The sequence below is a fragment of the Anguilla anguilla genome, chromosome 5 (genome assembly GCF_013347855.1).
Source record: "Anguilla anguilla isolate fAngAng1 chromosome 5, fAngAng1.pri, whole genome shotgun sequence".
Taxonomy (NCBI): domain Eukaryota; kingdom Metazoa; phylum Chordata; class Actinopteri; order Anguilliformes; family Anguillidae; genus Anguilla; species Anguilla anguilla.
Genome location: NC_049205.1, coordinates 62,784,491 through 62,800,398, shown reverse-complemented (window position 1 = coordinate 62,800,398; position 15,908 = coordinate 62,784,491). Strand labels below are relative to the sequence as shown.

At 45.6% G+C, this 15,908-nt stretch overlaps 1 protein-coding gene across 3 annotated transcripts; it reads left to right on the top strand.

Moving 5' to 3' along the window:
• The first annotated feature begins 2,987 nt into the window (after positions 1 to 2,987).
• clta (clathrin, light chain A) lies at positions 2,988 to 13,660 on the top strand. 3 transcript variants are annotated; one of them, XM_035419280.1, is made up of 7 exons: positions 2,988 to 3,322; positions 6,585 to 6,622; positions 7,629 to 7,746; positions 8,552 to 8,663; positions 9,409 to 9,462; positions 11,431 to 11,466; positions 12,956 to 13,660. In XM_035419280.1, exons 1-7 carry the CDS (start codon positions 3,118 to 3,120, stop codon positions 13,125 to 13,127), a joined length of 735 nt encoding a protein of 244 aa, XP_035275171.1. In that variant the 5' UTR covers positions 2,988 to 3,117; the 3' UTR covers positions 13,128 to 13,660. The 3 variants fall into 3 exon arrangements, with proteins under 3 accessions (XP_035275171.1, XP_035275172.1, XP_035275173.1); XM_035419281.1 differs by lacking the exon at positions 11,431 to 11,466 and having other exon boundaries at positions 2,989 to 3,322; XM_035419282.1 differs by lacking the exons at positions 9,409 to 9,462; positions 11,431 to 11,466 and having other exon boundaries at positions 2,993 to 3,322.
• Positions 13,661 to 15,908: the final 2,248 nt, after the last annotated feature.

The following is a 15,908-nucleotide window of genomic DNA, read 5'->3' as shown; positions in this document are numbered from 1 at the left end:
GTGGGTTTCCTCCCACAGTCCAAAGACATGCAGGTTTGGCTAATAGGACAGTCTAAATTGCCCCTAGGTATGAGTATGTGAGTGAATGCTGTGTGTGCCCTGCCTGCGATGGGTGTACTCCTGCCTCTCACCCAATGCACGCAGGGATACGCTCCACTACCTCCTGCAAACCTGACCAGGAATAAGTATAAATGATGGATAGATGGATAACACAGGGAGATAACAAAAAAAAACAAATATGGGTAGTAGTATGAAAAGTTGTATTTAAGTTTAATCCACCGTGGGGGTTAACAACTAAATTTAAGTGCTGCTCCTGTGGTCACTGGATTGATTGCAGTCCATGAAATGTACTTTTTTTGTTTGTGTGTTTCATTCACACATAATGCAGACCATTCTGACAATAAAAAAAAACAAAAAAAAAAACATATCATATTCTGAGCAAAGAAGACTCAACAGCCTACAACAAGACCTACCCTTTTCCTCTGGGCTGTAATATTCTCTCACAGTTCTAAGAGGCAACACACTGCAGTTGCTGCAGTGGCAGCTGTGTGCCAGTTGCGGTTGCTGTCAGCTGTTGGGGAGCATGTGTCTCCTCTTTATCGGCTACACGGTTACTAAGATTGAGCTGAAATTCCTGTCCACCACAGTCATAGGTTCACAAAAATAATCGCAGATTATCTTGTAAAGGAAAGGGGAAGACTGCTTGTAAAACACTTCTGCAGTGTGAGCTGTTTTCAAGTGAGAGGGATTTTGGGTTTTGAGTTTTCTTTAAATTAAGTAGCCCCCTCTATTTAGCTAAATGAAAATGTGATCATTCTGCCTGAGCTCACATAAAAATAAAAATCATACTTATAATCATAAACATAATAAATGCTGTGGCAAAAGAGAGCATTTATCTTTTATCCTAGTCACCCCAGATTTGTTGAATTTGGGATGAGACACGAGGTGGATCAGACCCCTTGCATGGAGTGATCATCTAATTAGGACTCACATCAATTCAGTCAAGGTTATTTTATTTTAAGGAATGAATTAACGAACAAACAAATGAACAAACCTCAATCCCCGTCTATGGCCCAGATGGGATCTGAAGCAGTGACAAACCTTAAGGCCCTGGCAAGCCTTAAGTAATGTGCTACCGATTTCTCTCACCAGGAGGCACTGTGGAGCTAGCAGGGAACACTGTGGAGTTCCCACTCATCACTGTAACGCACTTTGAGCATTCAGAAAAGTGGTACATAAATGCAATGATTCATTCATTCATTCATTCATTCAATGTTGACCCTGTAGGAAAGCCAGTGAGAACCTTTCAGCAGGACAGTCTGTACACGCAGAGAAAAAGGGTTTTATGGCTTATCTCCATGGGGGAATCATTTTTAGTTATTTATGGAACCCTTTATGATAGGTGTGAAAAGCGTGAAAGTTCCCAGATTTAGCCGTTTTGCCCGACAAAGAACACTTGAACTAAAAAAAAAGAGTTCCTCTCTGGAGAACCTTTTTGGAATTCTTCTGAGAGTGGAGTCACATTCCACAGGATTCACATCGTTTCAAACACACTACATTAGGCCTGGATAGATTTAAACTCCTCGCCTACATGAATCTTAACCCGTAAATGTTCTGGAAATTCTCCGTGTGGACGTACTATGTGAACAGGTGCAGGACTTGATTTTCTGTGTAATTTGCTGATCAGAACCGCCTAAGATTTACGGATAACTTCCAACATGGCTCTGGTGTGAACAGAGTCAGCCTCATTCTTGGGCAAAGCACTCAAATGACCTTTTTGTTTCTGGCACGATTTCTTTACTAAGCACTTTGCTGAATCTGCCCTCTCAACAATTCTCGCACAAATATGAGACTTTGCACACGGAAGATTTTTATGTGATTTTGTGAGACAGGTTTCAACATTTAATTTAGGAATGGAATAAGCACCGTCGTTGTCCTTGCTTGACACGGCTTTGTGATGACGTAAGAACATCGATATCGCGCTCTTCCAGTTTGCGTTGCTTTTTTGCCCATTGTAGCAGGCACACGCTCAAGCACACTGACGTGTGCGTGCGTGTCTGTCCCAGAGGTGCAGTAGTAAAAAGACACAGCTGTTTCCCCTTTGCTATTTATTCTAAAAAAGAAAAATGTATGCATATTATTAATTCTGCACCTAGATCTCCAGCAAACATAGTCAATTTTGATTTGATTGGACACGGACACACCTCTCTGTCTCTCTCTCTCATGCACACACACCCCTCTCACACACGCATACATACAGACACACACACACACACCCCTCTCTGTCTCGCTCTCTCATTCACACACAGAGAGAATTTTGCCTGGGAAAACAAACACTTCCGAATCCATTCCTAAAGACAATGGATATTTAATTTAATTTCTTTTTATTTTACCTTTATTTAACCAGGAAAACCCAACTTAAATCGAAATCTCTTTTGCAAGGGGGACCTGACATAAAACACAAAGTTACAAAGTTCACACAAGACAGTAGACAAACGAGTTACAAACATCAAATGGGGAATGAGACAACAGTGTAACAGCAAATTAAAAGCAGAGCAGAGGAAAAAACTGCAGCATATTTCAGTTACATGTTTGAACTCAGCAATTTAAAGTAATTCGTCAAGTTTAAGATTATTAAAAAGGTTTTTTCCAACTGCAAGGCGCAAAACATCTGGAACCCAACATTCACAAGTAGGCTCCTATAATAAAGGGTAGATGACCCTATAATAATAAATAAACTCGACGGTGACGCAGTAGTGTTGTCCAGCGTCCGACCCACCGCATCCGCCGGTCGGCATTGCTCAAACTCAGCATTCTTCGCCTTCTCGACGTCCCAGTGCACATTGTTGGTCATGGGACACGTACGTGCCAGGTTCAAGCATTCAGTTGGTTCATCCTAACATTAGACGCCGACTGATTGGTTAAAAATACCATCCATCGCGATTATTTGTATCTGATTGGCTATGGTCACGCTTCCGCTTTGTTCCATAGCCTCCTTTTTAATTTCCTTCCTCCTCCTCTTTAGTGTCGATCTACCCTGCCAACAGTGTTTCGCACTGAAAGCGTTTTGTTTCCCCCCTTCCCCTTAGCGGTATAGTTACTTTTAGGTAGATAAACATGGACGATTTCGACATGCTGAGCGATCCCCAGCCTGCTGCCGGGAACGGGGTCGGTGCGGAAGAGGACCCCGCCGCGGCTTTCTTGGCCCAGCAAGAGAGCGAGATCGCGGGGATCGAGAACGATGAGGGCTTCAGCATCCTGGACAGCGGAGAGGTCCCAGATTCACTTAGCAATAACATCACAGGGGAACCCGATGCGGACGGTAGGGACCCGAAAACGATCCACGGCATCACATCATATAAACTTCTATGTGTCTAGGATAAGTTAGTAACAAGCAAACATAACGGCACATGTACCGTGACCTGAAGTAACGTCAGCCCGCTAGATTCGCTGTATAACATTGTATCTAGTGACTTGCCAACTTACTTATAAAAAGAAAATTCTGGAAGGTCGGAGAACGGTTTAAGAAGAGTCATTTGCTATATTGAAGATTTTTTTCTGTTGATGTGGATTTTTAATTCAAGACAAATTCTCGATTTGGCAGATAGGCATAAACAGGAAACACTCCATTATTCAGCTAGCTACCCGATAGCATAGCTATTCTTCATATTCACTAGCTTACTTACTGCTGGATAGTTAAGAAAGAACTCTTAAATCATTTACCGACTACACATCTATCAAACCCGAGTGGCAGACTTCACATTTGCGCGTTAACTGTGAAACAGGGACGTTATTTGTCAGTTAGCCGCGAGGAGAGGATATTGCCGCATAATAAGTGCTGGCCATCTGATACTTTAGTCCCAGTGTATAGAGGTTGTGCAGAGTAAGCCATTTGCGTTTAAGCACCGATTGCAGTTTCAAAGCACTGTTCAATTGTCCATTGGTCATGTGCATGTTTGATTACGGGCCTGAGTGAAGAAACATAATACATCAGCCATTGACTGTGCTTTAGACTTAATGGATGTGTAGCCTATGCAGCGTTTTGCATGCACACAATCCATAAAATGTGTGTTAAATACCTTATTTATCAAGCCTGGTGTACCAGGTAACGTCTGAGTCGACCACATTTCCGTAGCCAGTTGTAGGCTATATGGCTGCTGTCATAATGACCTTTGGACTGGGGAAGTGAAGGTGTAAGTCTACAGGAAGTCAGGTAATCGGCGAAGAGAATGCCCAAGAAACCGACACGTTTTAAGGATTTCCCATCAAGCAGTAGTCACCAATGCAGTGGCACAAGTACTGTAATCTGACTGTTTTCATTGGTCACTGGTGCATAATTACTCCAAATTGTGTGTGTGTGTGTCCTCCTGCACATTGTTTCCAAATTTAGCACTTGGGACAGTAGCTGTCCCAAAGGCCAAACACCCTGAAGCCGTCGCTGGTCTTGTTGCTCTGGTGTCGCGGAGGAGGCAGCCAACGCATACCCCTCACGTGAGGTTTTCGATTATATCGACAACTGAATTATTCAGTACATCAAATGAGGGGAGGCTTTTAAAGTACAGTTTACAACCAAGAATATTTAAATGAGTACTTTACTGCTACACCTCAGCGCCTGGAGACCAAGGCCGTTTCGCACACTCCTGGAGCGAGAGCATGAACTTTTGTAACGATTCCTTTTTAAAAAAAAATGCCCTCCCTGTTGGTGTTGGCAGAAGAGCAGCGCGCTCGGGAGGACAGGGACTGCAGAGCGAAGCACTACTCTTCCTCTTCCTCTTCCTCCTGTAGTGCGGCGTGACCTTCCGGTGGCACAGAGACACCGGGCGCGAATAACAGAAGCGTCCGTGATGATGTCATTTCCTCCGAGCGCGTGCTGCAGAGAGCACGTGGGGGTCTCCGGGCGGACTACGCTAAATCCCCCCCCCCTCGCCGACCGTCATCCGAGACCATTTCCCTCCCTCCCGTCATGGGGAGAATCTCAAATGTCCTGCCACCGAACCTGTTTTTCGCGAACACAACCGACCGTTACCCAGTCGCTGGGGTCTAAATAAGTAATGAAGCCATAGCTATCCTGTGTCGGTTATGGAGTGATGTGATGCGGAGGGTAGCCACACTTGAAAGATGCCCGGGAGAGTTTCAGATATTGTGCTTTGAGAGGCCAGGAGCACAGAACATAATATTTGCATGTGACAGTTTAGGCCCACTGTGTGGGGAACTGGGTATGGGAAAGGTCATCCCAGTGGGGGGCTATAGCTGGTTAACAGTAACACAAGTGGATTCTTGCTTCAGACAGACACTTGGTGCAGAGCCAAAATGTCTTCCTTCAGAGTGCAATATTGCTACGATTGCTATGGGATGCAATGGGGATGGAAACACACTGAAGTTACTTCCTGTTTTTTCTGACTTATAGGAGGAATTGGCGTGAGGATGTGGTATGAAGATATCACGAATCATAATGTCGCCATTCAAATACGCTGCAGTCCCGTACAAAATATTAGCGCAGCTGCTGTAGTTTAACTGAAGTATAACGCAGTTAAAATGCAGTAAAAATTACAATCATAACAGCTGCAGTTGAACTGCAGTTATTTCCTGTAAGGGGTACTGCTGTGCTACACCGCTGCCCCAGAATCCGCTGTGCAGACGGAGGCAGCCGTAAGGGCGCTCATTTCCCGTCCCGCTCGTTTCCGCGCTCCCGTCCCGCGCTCCCGTCCCGCCCCTGAAGGGCGTTGTGTTCTCTTAATCCGCTCTGAGGGAGCAGGGAAGGGCAGGTTTCTCCCGCACCGCGCGGTATCCGCGGGAACAGATAAGCCCCAGGCCCGCTGTGGAGGAGCGGGTGTGTGGGGGCGGGGGATGGGGGTGGGTGGGGGGGGGGTTGTGGGGGGTAGGCCTGGCGCTGCGATAAAGCCCGTCGCCAGGCCGCTGCGCGATGGCCAGGGACGCTCGCTGGAGCCTCACAGCGTGTCCGTCTGATTCTGGAATTATCAGCTCTCCTGGCACTCTGTCACACGTCGAAGGGCCTCCCTGCAGATAGGTGGCGCTGTCCTGAAAGATGACTGCTTACCGCCTTCTGGTTTTCTGAATCTCGTCTGCTAAAGAAAGTTGGAAAAGAACTTTATATTAGTGGAGCGCAGGCCACCGTCATACTAGGTGAGGCATTGGGAAACTGCTGGGGGAGTGAAGTAACTTTAGCTGGCAATGTAGTAAGACGGAGAAGAAGAAAAAAATTGCTTTTCATATTGGTTTCTCATTGCATGATTTCAAAGGCATTTACAGTAAAGGGAGAACTCACTTTCACCGCTGAAGTACAGCCCCCACCAGGGTGATGCATGGCAGCCATTTTGTGCCAGAACTCTGAGCACACCTTAGCTGAGGTGGAGGGGGAGGGAACTGTCGAGCCAGTGAAACTGGGCAGCATACTGGCATAAAATGCCCTTGGAGGAATAAATCATTCACCCCGTTTGTGTCCATGGCATAGAAATGGTGTGGAATGGTCCTGCTTTTCGGAATTTGTGAGGGATTTTACGACACACCGCTCAAATGTGAAGTCAAGCAGCTGAACTGATGGGTGTTTTTTTATTTGCTTGTAGATGCAGTCGATGGACCAGTAAACGGAGAAATACACGAGGTAAAACACCTGATCTCCTCACCTCTTCAGGGATGGCCATATCGTAGCTTGTGAGCCGGTCACAGCAGGGGTGAAGCTCAGGAGCCTGAAATAAAGTTTAAAAAAAAAAGAAAAATTATTTTAACCTCCATTTCAGTTTTTCTGACATCATTTTGACCTCATGGTAAAACCACAGTTTATTGAATTAAAATGGCTGCGTATGACTGTGTGTTATAATGCGTGTGAGTCTGTCAGTGAGAGTAGCACAGCCACCCGGTGGGTCACACTGCCTGTGCAGATGGGGTGGGTGTGAAAGGGAAGGAGGGGATAATGAAGCTCAAACAGACGCCAACGCCATTTCCTCTCTGACACTGCGAAGACTGTCCCTCTCTGGCTGCGTGGCTGCCAGTGACTGCTGTTATTTTGTGTGAGAGTGTGTCTGTGAATGTGTGTGCATGTAGGCGTGCGTGTGCGGGTGTGTGAGAGAGAGTGTGTGCGTGTCTGTGTGTGTGTGTGAGCGCGCGCATGCGTGTCAGTGAGTGTGTGAGAGTGTGTGTGTGTGAGTTTTAGTCTTATCTGTGTGTGTGTATATGTGTGTGTGTATTTTAGTCTTATGTGTGTGTGTATATGTATGTGTGTATTTTAGTCTTACGTGTGTGTGTGTATATGTATGTGTGTATTTTAGTCTTATGTGTGTGTGTGTGTATATGTGTGTATTTTAGTCTTATGCATGTGTGTATATGTATGTGTGTATTTTAGTCTTGTGTGTGTGTATATGTATGTGTGTATTTTAGTCTTATGTGTGTGTGTATGTATGTGTGTATTTTAGTCTTATGTGTGTGTGTATTTTAGTCTTATGTGTGTGTGTATATGTATGTGTCTATTTTAGTCTTATGTGTGTGTGTGTGTATATGTATGTGTATTTTAGTCTTATGTGTGTGTGTGTATTTTAGTCTTATGTGTGTGTGTGTGTGTATATGTATGTGTGTATTTTAGTCTCATGCGTGTGTGTGGCTGTGCTGTGCAGGAGAGTAACGGCTCGTTCGACGCGTACGCGGCCATTTCCAGCGCCGACCGCCTGCAGTCCGAGCCCGAGAGCCTGCGCAAGTGGCGGGAGGAGCAGCTGGAGCGACTGGAGGTTCTGGGTGAGAGAGCGAGCGTCTCCGCTGATCTCAGATCAGTCTATGAACAGCTGGGTGAGAGAGCGAGCGTCTCCACTGGTCCCAGATCAGTCTCTGAACAGCTGGGTGAGAGAGCGAGCGTCTCCGCTGATCCTAGATCAGCCTATGAACAGCTGAGTGACAGAGAGCATTTCCGCTGATCTCAGATCAGCCTATGAACAGCTGAGTGAGAGATAGAGAGCATTTCCGCTGATCCAAGATCAGTCTATGAACAGCTGGGTGAGAGAGCGAGCGTCTCCGCTGATCCTAGATCAGCCTATGAACAGCTGAGTGACAGAGAGCATTTCCGCTGATCTCAGATCAGCCTATGAACAGCTGAGTGAGAGATAGAGAGCATTTCCGCTGATCCAAGATCAGTCTATGAACAGCTGGGTGAGAGAGCGAGCGTCTCCGCTGATCTCAGATCAGCCTATGAACAGCTGAGTGAGAGAGAGAGCATTTCCGCTGATCTCAGATCAGTCTCTGATGGGCAGCTGGCGGGTGCTGGGTGAGAGCGCAAGTGTTTTAGCTGATCCCAGATCAGAGGTGAGGATGTGAGCACCATTAGAGCAGGTGAGGCGTTGGCCAGGTTGTTCTCACCTGCACACGGTCTGTGGAACAGGTGCAGAGGAAGCCTGCATCTTCAAGGGAGCACGTCCTCTCTTCCTATTCTTGTGTCCATCCTCTCCTCCCGTCCCTTTTCTACTCTCCTCCCCCAACCTGTCTTCACTCCTTCACTCTTCTCTCTCTGTTTGCCCCCCCCACCCCACCCCACCCCACCCCACCCCAGACGCTAACTCCCGCACGCAGGAGGCAGAGTGGAAGGACAAGGCGAAGGCGGAGCTGGAGGAGTGGCATAACCGCCAGAACGAGCAGCTGGAGAAGACCAAAGTCAACAACAGGTAACAGTCTGTTCTCGGGGACACGCCCCCAACGGGAACAGGACACGCCCACTTTCCCTATTTGCATGCATCTCAGCCCCGAATGACAGAGTGAGGCACATCTACTCCCGTTTTATGTAGTCCTAAAGACAGAGGCTGTGACTCAGACGTGGGGGGGGGGGCGGAGCACGCTTGCATCGCAGTGACGGATAGTTGGTAATGTGCCCAGTCTGGGGTCGCGTACACATTTTTAAACACCAGCTCTTCAGATACGGGAGATTCCTGGGAATTTACAGAGAAATGTAAAAAAAAAAAAAAAAACATACAATCGCATGAAATTAGTGTATTGTACTAAACAGGGGTGAACATCTGTTTGAAAATTGTCTGGAGGGTTAGAGTATTTCAAATAAGAAGCCTTATTCTGACAGCAGCTATGTTTTTAAAAACTACTGTGCCATCATGAATTTGATCTCAGAACTGCTGCATGCTACCTGATAATTTATTAGAATAGTTTTAGATGCACGTTTAGTTTGCTACAATGACACATGATCCCACTACTTTACTAGAAACAGGAACTCCTTAGTCAAACCAGGAAGTTACACAGAGGGAGTGGTCTCCCAAGCAATAAGCTGTCTCTGATGTTTGGGTTTGGGTTTGTGTGCATGCATCTCCTTTTTCTCCTATGTTTTTCTCTTTCTCTTTTTACCACTCTCTCTCTCTCTTCTCCCCTGCTCTCTGCTTTCCCGCGGGACACCGCTGGGTCCAGGGTGCTGGATGAGGACTTCTACAAACAGCCCTTCTCTGAGCTGATTGGTTATGTGTATGTTGCTAAAAAACTAACACCCTTTCCGTTTCACACACTGTTAACATCTCATTATTTAACACCCATTTTCCCCCCGTTTTTAAAAAATTTATTTTAAATATCGTTTGCATTCGTCCGCCTCGTATCAGTGAAATTAGGGAAGCCTTCCTGTACAGTCAGTGGAGCACATTTTGTGAAAACAGAGCATCCTGGCAGCAGTGTGTGACTGTGACTGATATAACGGTGCTGAAGCTGTGATTAATCACGAGGCCTGGGTGGGGGGGGGAGGGTTTGGTCCCTCTCCCCTCCATAATTAGCACACACAAAGCACAGCTGCAGTAGCTTCAGTTAAAAGAGAGATTCCTGCTATGTATTTAAACGCATCCTTTTAATCAGAGCCTGTCAGACTTCACTTCTAGAGGGAGCTTTAATGGGAGACTGTCAATCAGAGGATCATCTCTGTGACCCTATCAAAGATTTACTTGAGGGAAATGCTCAATTTCTAACTTTCCCCAATCTTATTTATTGTAGCGTTTCAAATTCTTTCATCAAAATATTTCATATTCTGTTCCATATTTTCTCATCCTTTATGTATTTTTCCCCAGATAAGTCACTCTTCTATTGTAATTTATGTGTACCTGTCAAACTACTTAACTGCTCATTTACAGTTGAAATTTATTTTACTGTCGATTTGTGCACTAGCTCATGCAGATGTGATTTGGTGAATGTTGTGATTGTAAGTGGAGCAGTAGTAGTTTTGTTTGAAGCAGCTGTGTGTTCTTTGCTCAGACTGGATTAAATGGAGGTTAGAGCCCTCTCAACCTTTCAGCCTTTTTTTAGTTACTGCTGATGACTGTTAGCTTCTTAAATTTGAAAGTGTCTGATTGATATCGGAGTTATATTTCCACTAATGGTCACATATGTGTTAAATGTCAAATGTGATCAAACTGAATCTGGAAAAAGCTCATGTTAGGACTTATCTAGATGATCAGCTGACTCAGTAACTGTGCAGAGCTCTGAGGATCAGCACAGATGACCCCCCGCCCCACAGAAAAGGGAAAAACGGGGGGGGGGGGGGGCAGTTTCCTGTCTGTGGGAGGGGGTGCAGGAAGAAGCCTTTCCTGTACTATTTTGGCCAGTGCAGCTCACGCCGAAGCTGAGGGGTTTCAATGGGAGCCTCTGAAAGGTGTTTAACCCTTTTTTTTAAGACTTTTTTTTTCTAGAATGTCAGTGTTCTAGAACTCCAATGGTTTCAGTTCCCAGCAGCGATTGTGACATCAGCATTAGAATGTTCGGATATCGCATATCAGTGGCCTCCCCTGGTCTTGGAATACAAGTGCTGACCCAGAATCAGTTTCTCTCTGTACGTATCCAGACTGTCCATCGTGAGCTAAAAGGCAAACTGATCCTAGATCAGCACTTCTGCTCTGAGATGCCATGAGTGCGGGTCCCTCCGGCTTCATTAAAACGTTGAGTTTTAATGCGTGAAATGCTGTGGGTGTGTGCCTCGCGTGTTGAACAGATCCAGCCGCAGGGTTTAGGATACACGGTTGCTTCAAACACCGAGAGCTAGATCATGTAGAAGGTACAACGTGTGAGAGTGGAGAAAAGCTTGTGTGGTAGGCCGCTGTAGTTAATTAATATTAATGAGGCAGACTTCCTGCTTAGTGCTGCACTTAGTGCTGTAGCCCTCACACCTGTAATTCAACTCGTTAAGCCAGACCCCCCCCCCCCCCCCCAATTCCAGAAAAGCACTTTATTTTTAAAATAACACCCCCCCCCCCCCCCAACACTCAGCAGGTGGTGACGGCTGCAGACTAAGCTTCCTCAGACCCCTCCAGAACTGACCGTCGCCCGTAGGGAAGGCATGCTCCGCTTGTGTCATCTGCATTAAAAAAGCTGGTTTATTTTTCATTCCTCTCCTCCTGGATCTGACCTCTGATCTGTTTCTCCTTTTGTTTTGTCTTTTCCTTCGCACCTTTAAAGCACACACATTAACCATCCTTGCTACCGCCATGACCAGTTAAGTACAAACCAAAAAAAAAAAAAAGTGAAAGAATTTTAACGAATATATATGTAACTGCCGAATTAAGGCGTTTTTCCCGACGTATTGCATTCCCACCCCCCCTCCCCCCTTCCTGTCCACTGCCTAGTTTAGCAGCTGGGTGTTCTCTCTGTGGTGGTGGTGGTGTGTTGGTCCTGTGCGTATCTGTACTATCCTGTGACGTTGGATCTCCATTGGCTTCTCATCCCCATCGCTGTGTGTGTCGTGCCGTAGTCTAGAGACCTCCTTTCTTTTATTATTAAAAAAACAAACCCCCTGGCGGTGGAGATTTCATTCTCTCAGGGTGGGGTGGGGCGAGTTTCCGTTGGCAAGGCCGTTTTGGGGCTTGCGTCGAAAAGCCTCCTTTTCTCACCCGTTTCGGTCTGTAGTTCAGACCGGGGAGTGGGAGACCCTGCGATTTTTAATTTTCCGCAGACGGGACCCCACGCCGCCCGTCTTTGAGCGGTTACGTTCAGCCCGCGAAAAAGGCGGGAAGTTCCGTATCCGTCAGCGCCACGGATGGTGGCCTGTTGGGGTCTATATTGTGCCAAACCGATAGTCATGGTGCTTTTTTAAAAACCAAACGGGCACTTTAAGTTCTAGACTGTGGCGTTCCCCACACTGTAAGAGCCCTGCTTTTTCATCTCAGCGTGGCGAGCTTGGCTTTTAAAGGCCTTTTCTGGTTGTTAAAAAAGAAATTAACTTGCCATGAAGTGGTCCTCCTTAAGGACAAGTGTATGAATGAAAGTCAATAGAATATTCAGTACATTACATTTTTTTTTGTTGATTTGAAAGAATATTCTATAGAAGTGGAGAGCAAGTTATCGATCAGTTCTCCCACAAGAACTGAGTTTTTAATCAACCAGGCTGCTTCACGGACTGCAAGTCAGACCAGTACGACTTGACTGTCTGTTGCTTACAAGCGGTTTTTATTTTCTACAAACGTTAAGTCGGAAAGGAATCAGGCGAGCTTGTTCAGAGGGCTGGGGGCATGCTGTATGGAACCCTCCAGAACTATCGTTTGTTTTTGATGTGGTCACAGTTGGTAATTCTGTGTACATGTGGGCATCCATTCCAAGGACTTGATTGGACGCCTCTCTTACCCTCCCCCAAAGCAAACCCTTGTAGTTAAAAAAAACTAAAACTTCAATTTGTATATTAAACTGTAACAGCAGCAGGTGCTGTTTTTAAGCTCAGCAAACATGTGCAACATCCTGATAAAGGTAAAAGATCCCATTTTGAATCGGGCTGTTTCTAAATTAACGTAGCCTGGCAAAGCTGAGCTGGCGAGCCGGGAGTCAGGCTACTAGCTGCCCTGTGACCCTTAACCCTTAGTGGGAGATTAGAGGGGCGGAGCTGGGTTTGAAGGGGGCGGGGCTTTGTGGGAGGTGGTCCCCCAGGTAACGGAGGGCCGAGCCGAACGCGGGCGACCCCCCCCCCCATGACGGCGTTTCCCTCCTCTTCCAGAGCGGCGGAGGAGGCCATGGTGTCGGAGATGGACGAGGGGAACCCCGGGACCGAGTGGGAGCGCGTGGCGCGCCTCTGCGACTTCAACCCCAAATCCAGCAAGCAGGCCAAGGACGTGTCCCGCATGAGATCTGTGCTCATCTCCCTCAAGCAGTCGCCCCTGGTGCGCTGATCCCGCTCCCCTCCCTAACCAAGCTCTGCCCCTCCCCCTCCCTGCACATGTCCTGCCCCTGACCAGGCCCCACCCCGCCCCACCCCACCCTCCAAACACACTACAGCTGCTAGTATTGCAATATCTTAAAAACAACTCTGAAATGCGTGGCTGCTGTGCTATCGGATCAAAACCCTCTCGATCATTTATAAAGAAACGAGGATTTGTTTTCTTTTTGTTTGTATGTCTTTTCTTTTAAGGACCAAACTCTGAATAAATAGTGTGTTTTACCATTACGCTTTGTGGAATTGTGACATTTTACAATCTATGCATTTTTTTCCCTTCTGAACACCCCAGGACTAATAGTACATACATGTGGCATGTTGGTAAAAGCATGTCTGCACACACATGTATGTACTGTGTGTGTACATCCATGTGCACACACGTGTAGGAGCTGAACTCGAGCGGTTCTCCAGGTCACACCTCAGCCTGTTGCTTCTTGCGTTTCTGTCACATGGTTAATTTGAATTTCATTAAAGAATTATGAAGCCCAATTCGGTGTGACCCTGCTTTGTGAACGAGTTTTATTTCTCTTTACTTTTTTTTTTGTCAAATCTCTCTGACGGTTGCTGGTGAAGTTAGCTTTCTAGATGCCATATATAAGATGGATTTCATCAAAGATTATATTAGAATATGTAGGAGTTTGCAGTTCTCACAATAAATTCAGAAAGAAATTTTAATTTAAAACTCTTTTATTTGTGAACTTTCTTTTCATAAATACACCAAATAGTGTTCTGTGAGTAAATCGTGGTTCGATCAAATCCCACATACTGTACGTACCGTCATTGAACTGACACTTCATTATATTGAACCTCCCGATCTTGCATTTGTTTATAGAATAATGCTAACAGGGGTACTAAGAGCTCAGTCACCTGCCTTCAGTCAGCTGACGGCAAATTTGATCCAAGAAACTCGGGTCAACTCGCTGTTCTACAAGCAAGAAGTTCACACAGCACCGTCGTTGGTGGAACAGAGTTTAAAAAAGTAGCGCTGCACTTTACAAACACGGATAGCATCAAAATAAAAGCGGACTGAATTATCTTAAGTCAAGAACTTCTTGGTTGCTAGGTAACATAAAAGAACATAAAAAATGAAAAGGGCGGGGGGGGGGGGGGGGGGGGGGGGGGGGGGCTACCCACATCCATCACAGCACTGGTAAAGAGATATGATTATGCAGGTGTGCAAACGTGGCTAGCAGGCAATGGGTAAGGGAATATTTAAAGAAGGCACAAGGCAAAAACAAGAGCATTAAAACAGGCTGGCGCAAGCACCATCACAAGCAAAGCCCCAATTATTCCAGCGAAAACAAACAAATGTCCTTCGTTTGCACTGGTGTTCTTCTGGGAAACGCCACACCAAGCATTAAAATCTGACCCCAGAAAGGCCTTCTGGCTTTCTACAATAAACCCAGGTAAACATTGCCCCATTCTCACTCTCTATCACTCATCCCTATTCCAGAGAAATGTAAAAGTCATATCAATCTGCTACCAGCATATCCTTGGAAAAAAATATTAGGGCAAAATATTTCATTTAGATATATACATATATATATATATGAATATATATACACACATATATATATATATTCTAAGAAGCGAACTCAAAGATTTACATAGCGTGTCCTTAAAACAAACGACAAACCATAAAAATCCACCAAATTATTCACACATTTATGGAATGAAAAAAGACCAAAAATAATATATATATATATATATATATATATATATATATATAATTGCTTTTCTTTAAAAACCTGTGTATACAACGCCCCCTCCAGGACTGGAGTCGAACCTGCAGATACTGCGGCCCTCCAGGACTGGAGTTAAACCTGCAGACGCTGCGGCCCTCCAGGACTGGAGTTAAACCTGCAGACGCTGCGGCCCTCCAGGACTGGAGTTAAACCTGCAGATGCTGCAGCCCTCCAGGACTGGAGTTAAACCTGCAGACACTGCAGCCCTCCAGGACTGGAGTTAAACCTGCAGACGCTGCAGCCCCTCCAGGACTGAAGTTGATCCTGCCCAAACCCACTGAGATCCAGAGAAACATGGGTACTCCGAGAGCGTCCTTCTTTCAGCAGGCAGTCTGTTAAATGCTGCTTTCTTCAGGCTGTGATCCTCTCACTAACAGATAAAATGACATTAACTGCAGCCGTGACATCAGCACGCAGAGCGGAGGACTGGACAATAATCTCACAACAGTTAACTAAATCAGCTTTTACACACGGCTTAAATTGGAGAGGAAATTTCGCTTCATAATGCATCTTCAGCAACACACATCACTCTCACGAGGATGGTGTTACCATTTCACACACAGTTATGCGAGAAACCATGTGCATGATGGGAATTTTTTTTACATAAAAAGCTGTTACACATGCTACAACAGGTGAACAAACGGGCAGAACGATGAACAACAAGGTCAATGAATTTAACTTCTTGATCATTTTGTTAGTGTGAGTAGTGTGATACACAGACAAAACAAACACAGAGCTCAGCTGTGCGAATATGCAGAGGCCAAAATACCTCACTGAAGATAACAGCACTTTAAAGAACTCAATGCGATTGAGTAGGCACAACTTAAAAAAATGGAATAAGTCATCTTCTCTGAATTAAAAAAAAAAAAAAAAAAACTAAGAAAAAAAAAAAGAATATCTTAAATGTTAAAGACCAGTGAACAAAGTTCTATTCAAATGGTTCCAGGCAATCGGTTTTGACAAACCATTAAAAGCATCGGAGCAAACTGAAG

Coding starts and splice junctions, on each gene's coding strand:
- clta (XM_035419280.1), top strand. CDS start 3,118: ATGGACGATTTCGACATGCTGAGCGATCCCCAGCCTGCTGCCGGGAAC. Junction 8,664..9,408: donor AAGACCAAAGTCAACAACAG/GTAACAGTCTGT, acceptor CGCTGGGTCCAG/GGTGCTGGATGAGGACTTCT. Junction 11,467..12,955: donor CCTTGCTACCGCCATGACCA/GTTAAGTACAAA, acceptor CTCCTCTTCCAG/AGCGGCGGAGGAGGCCATGG.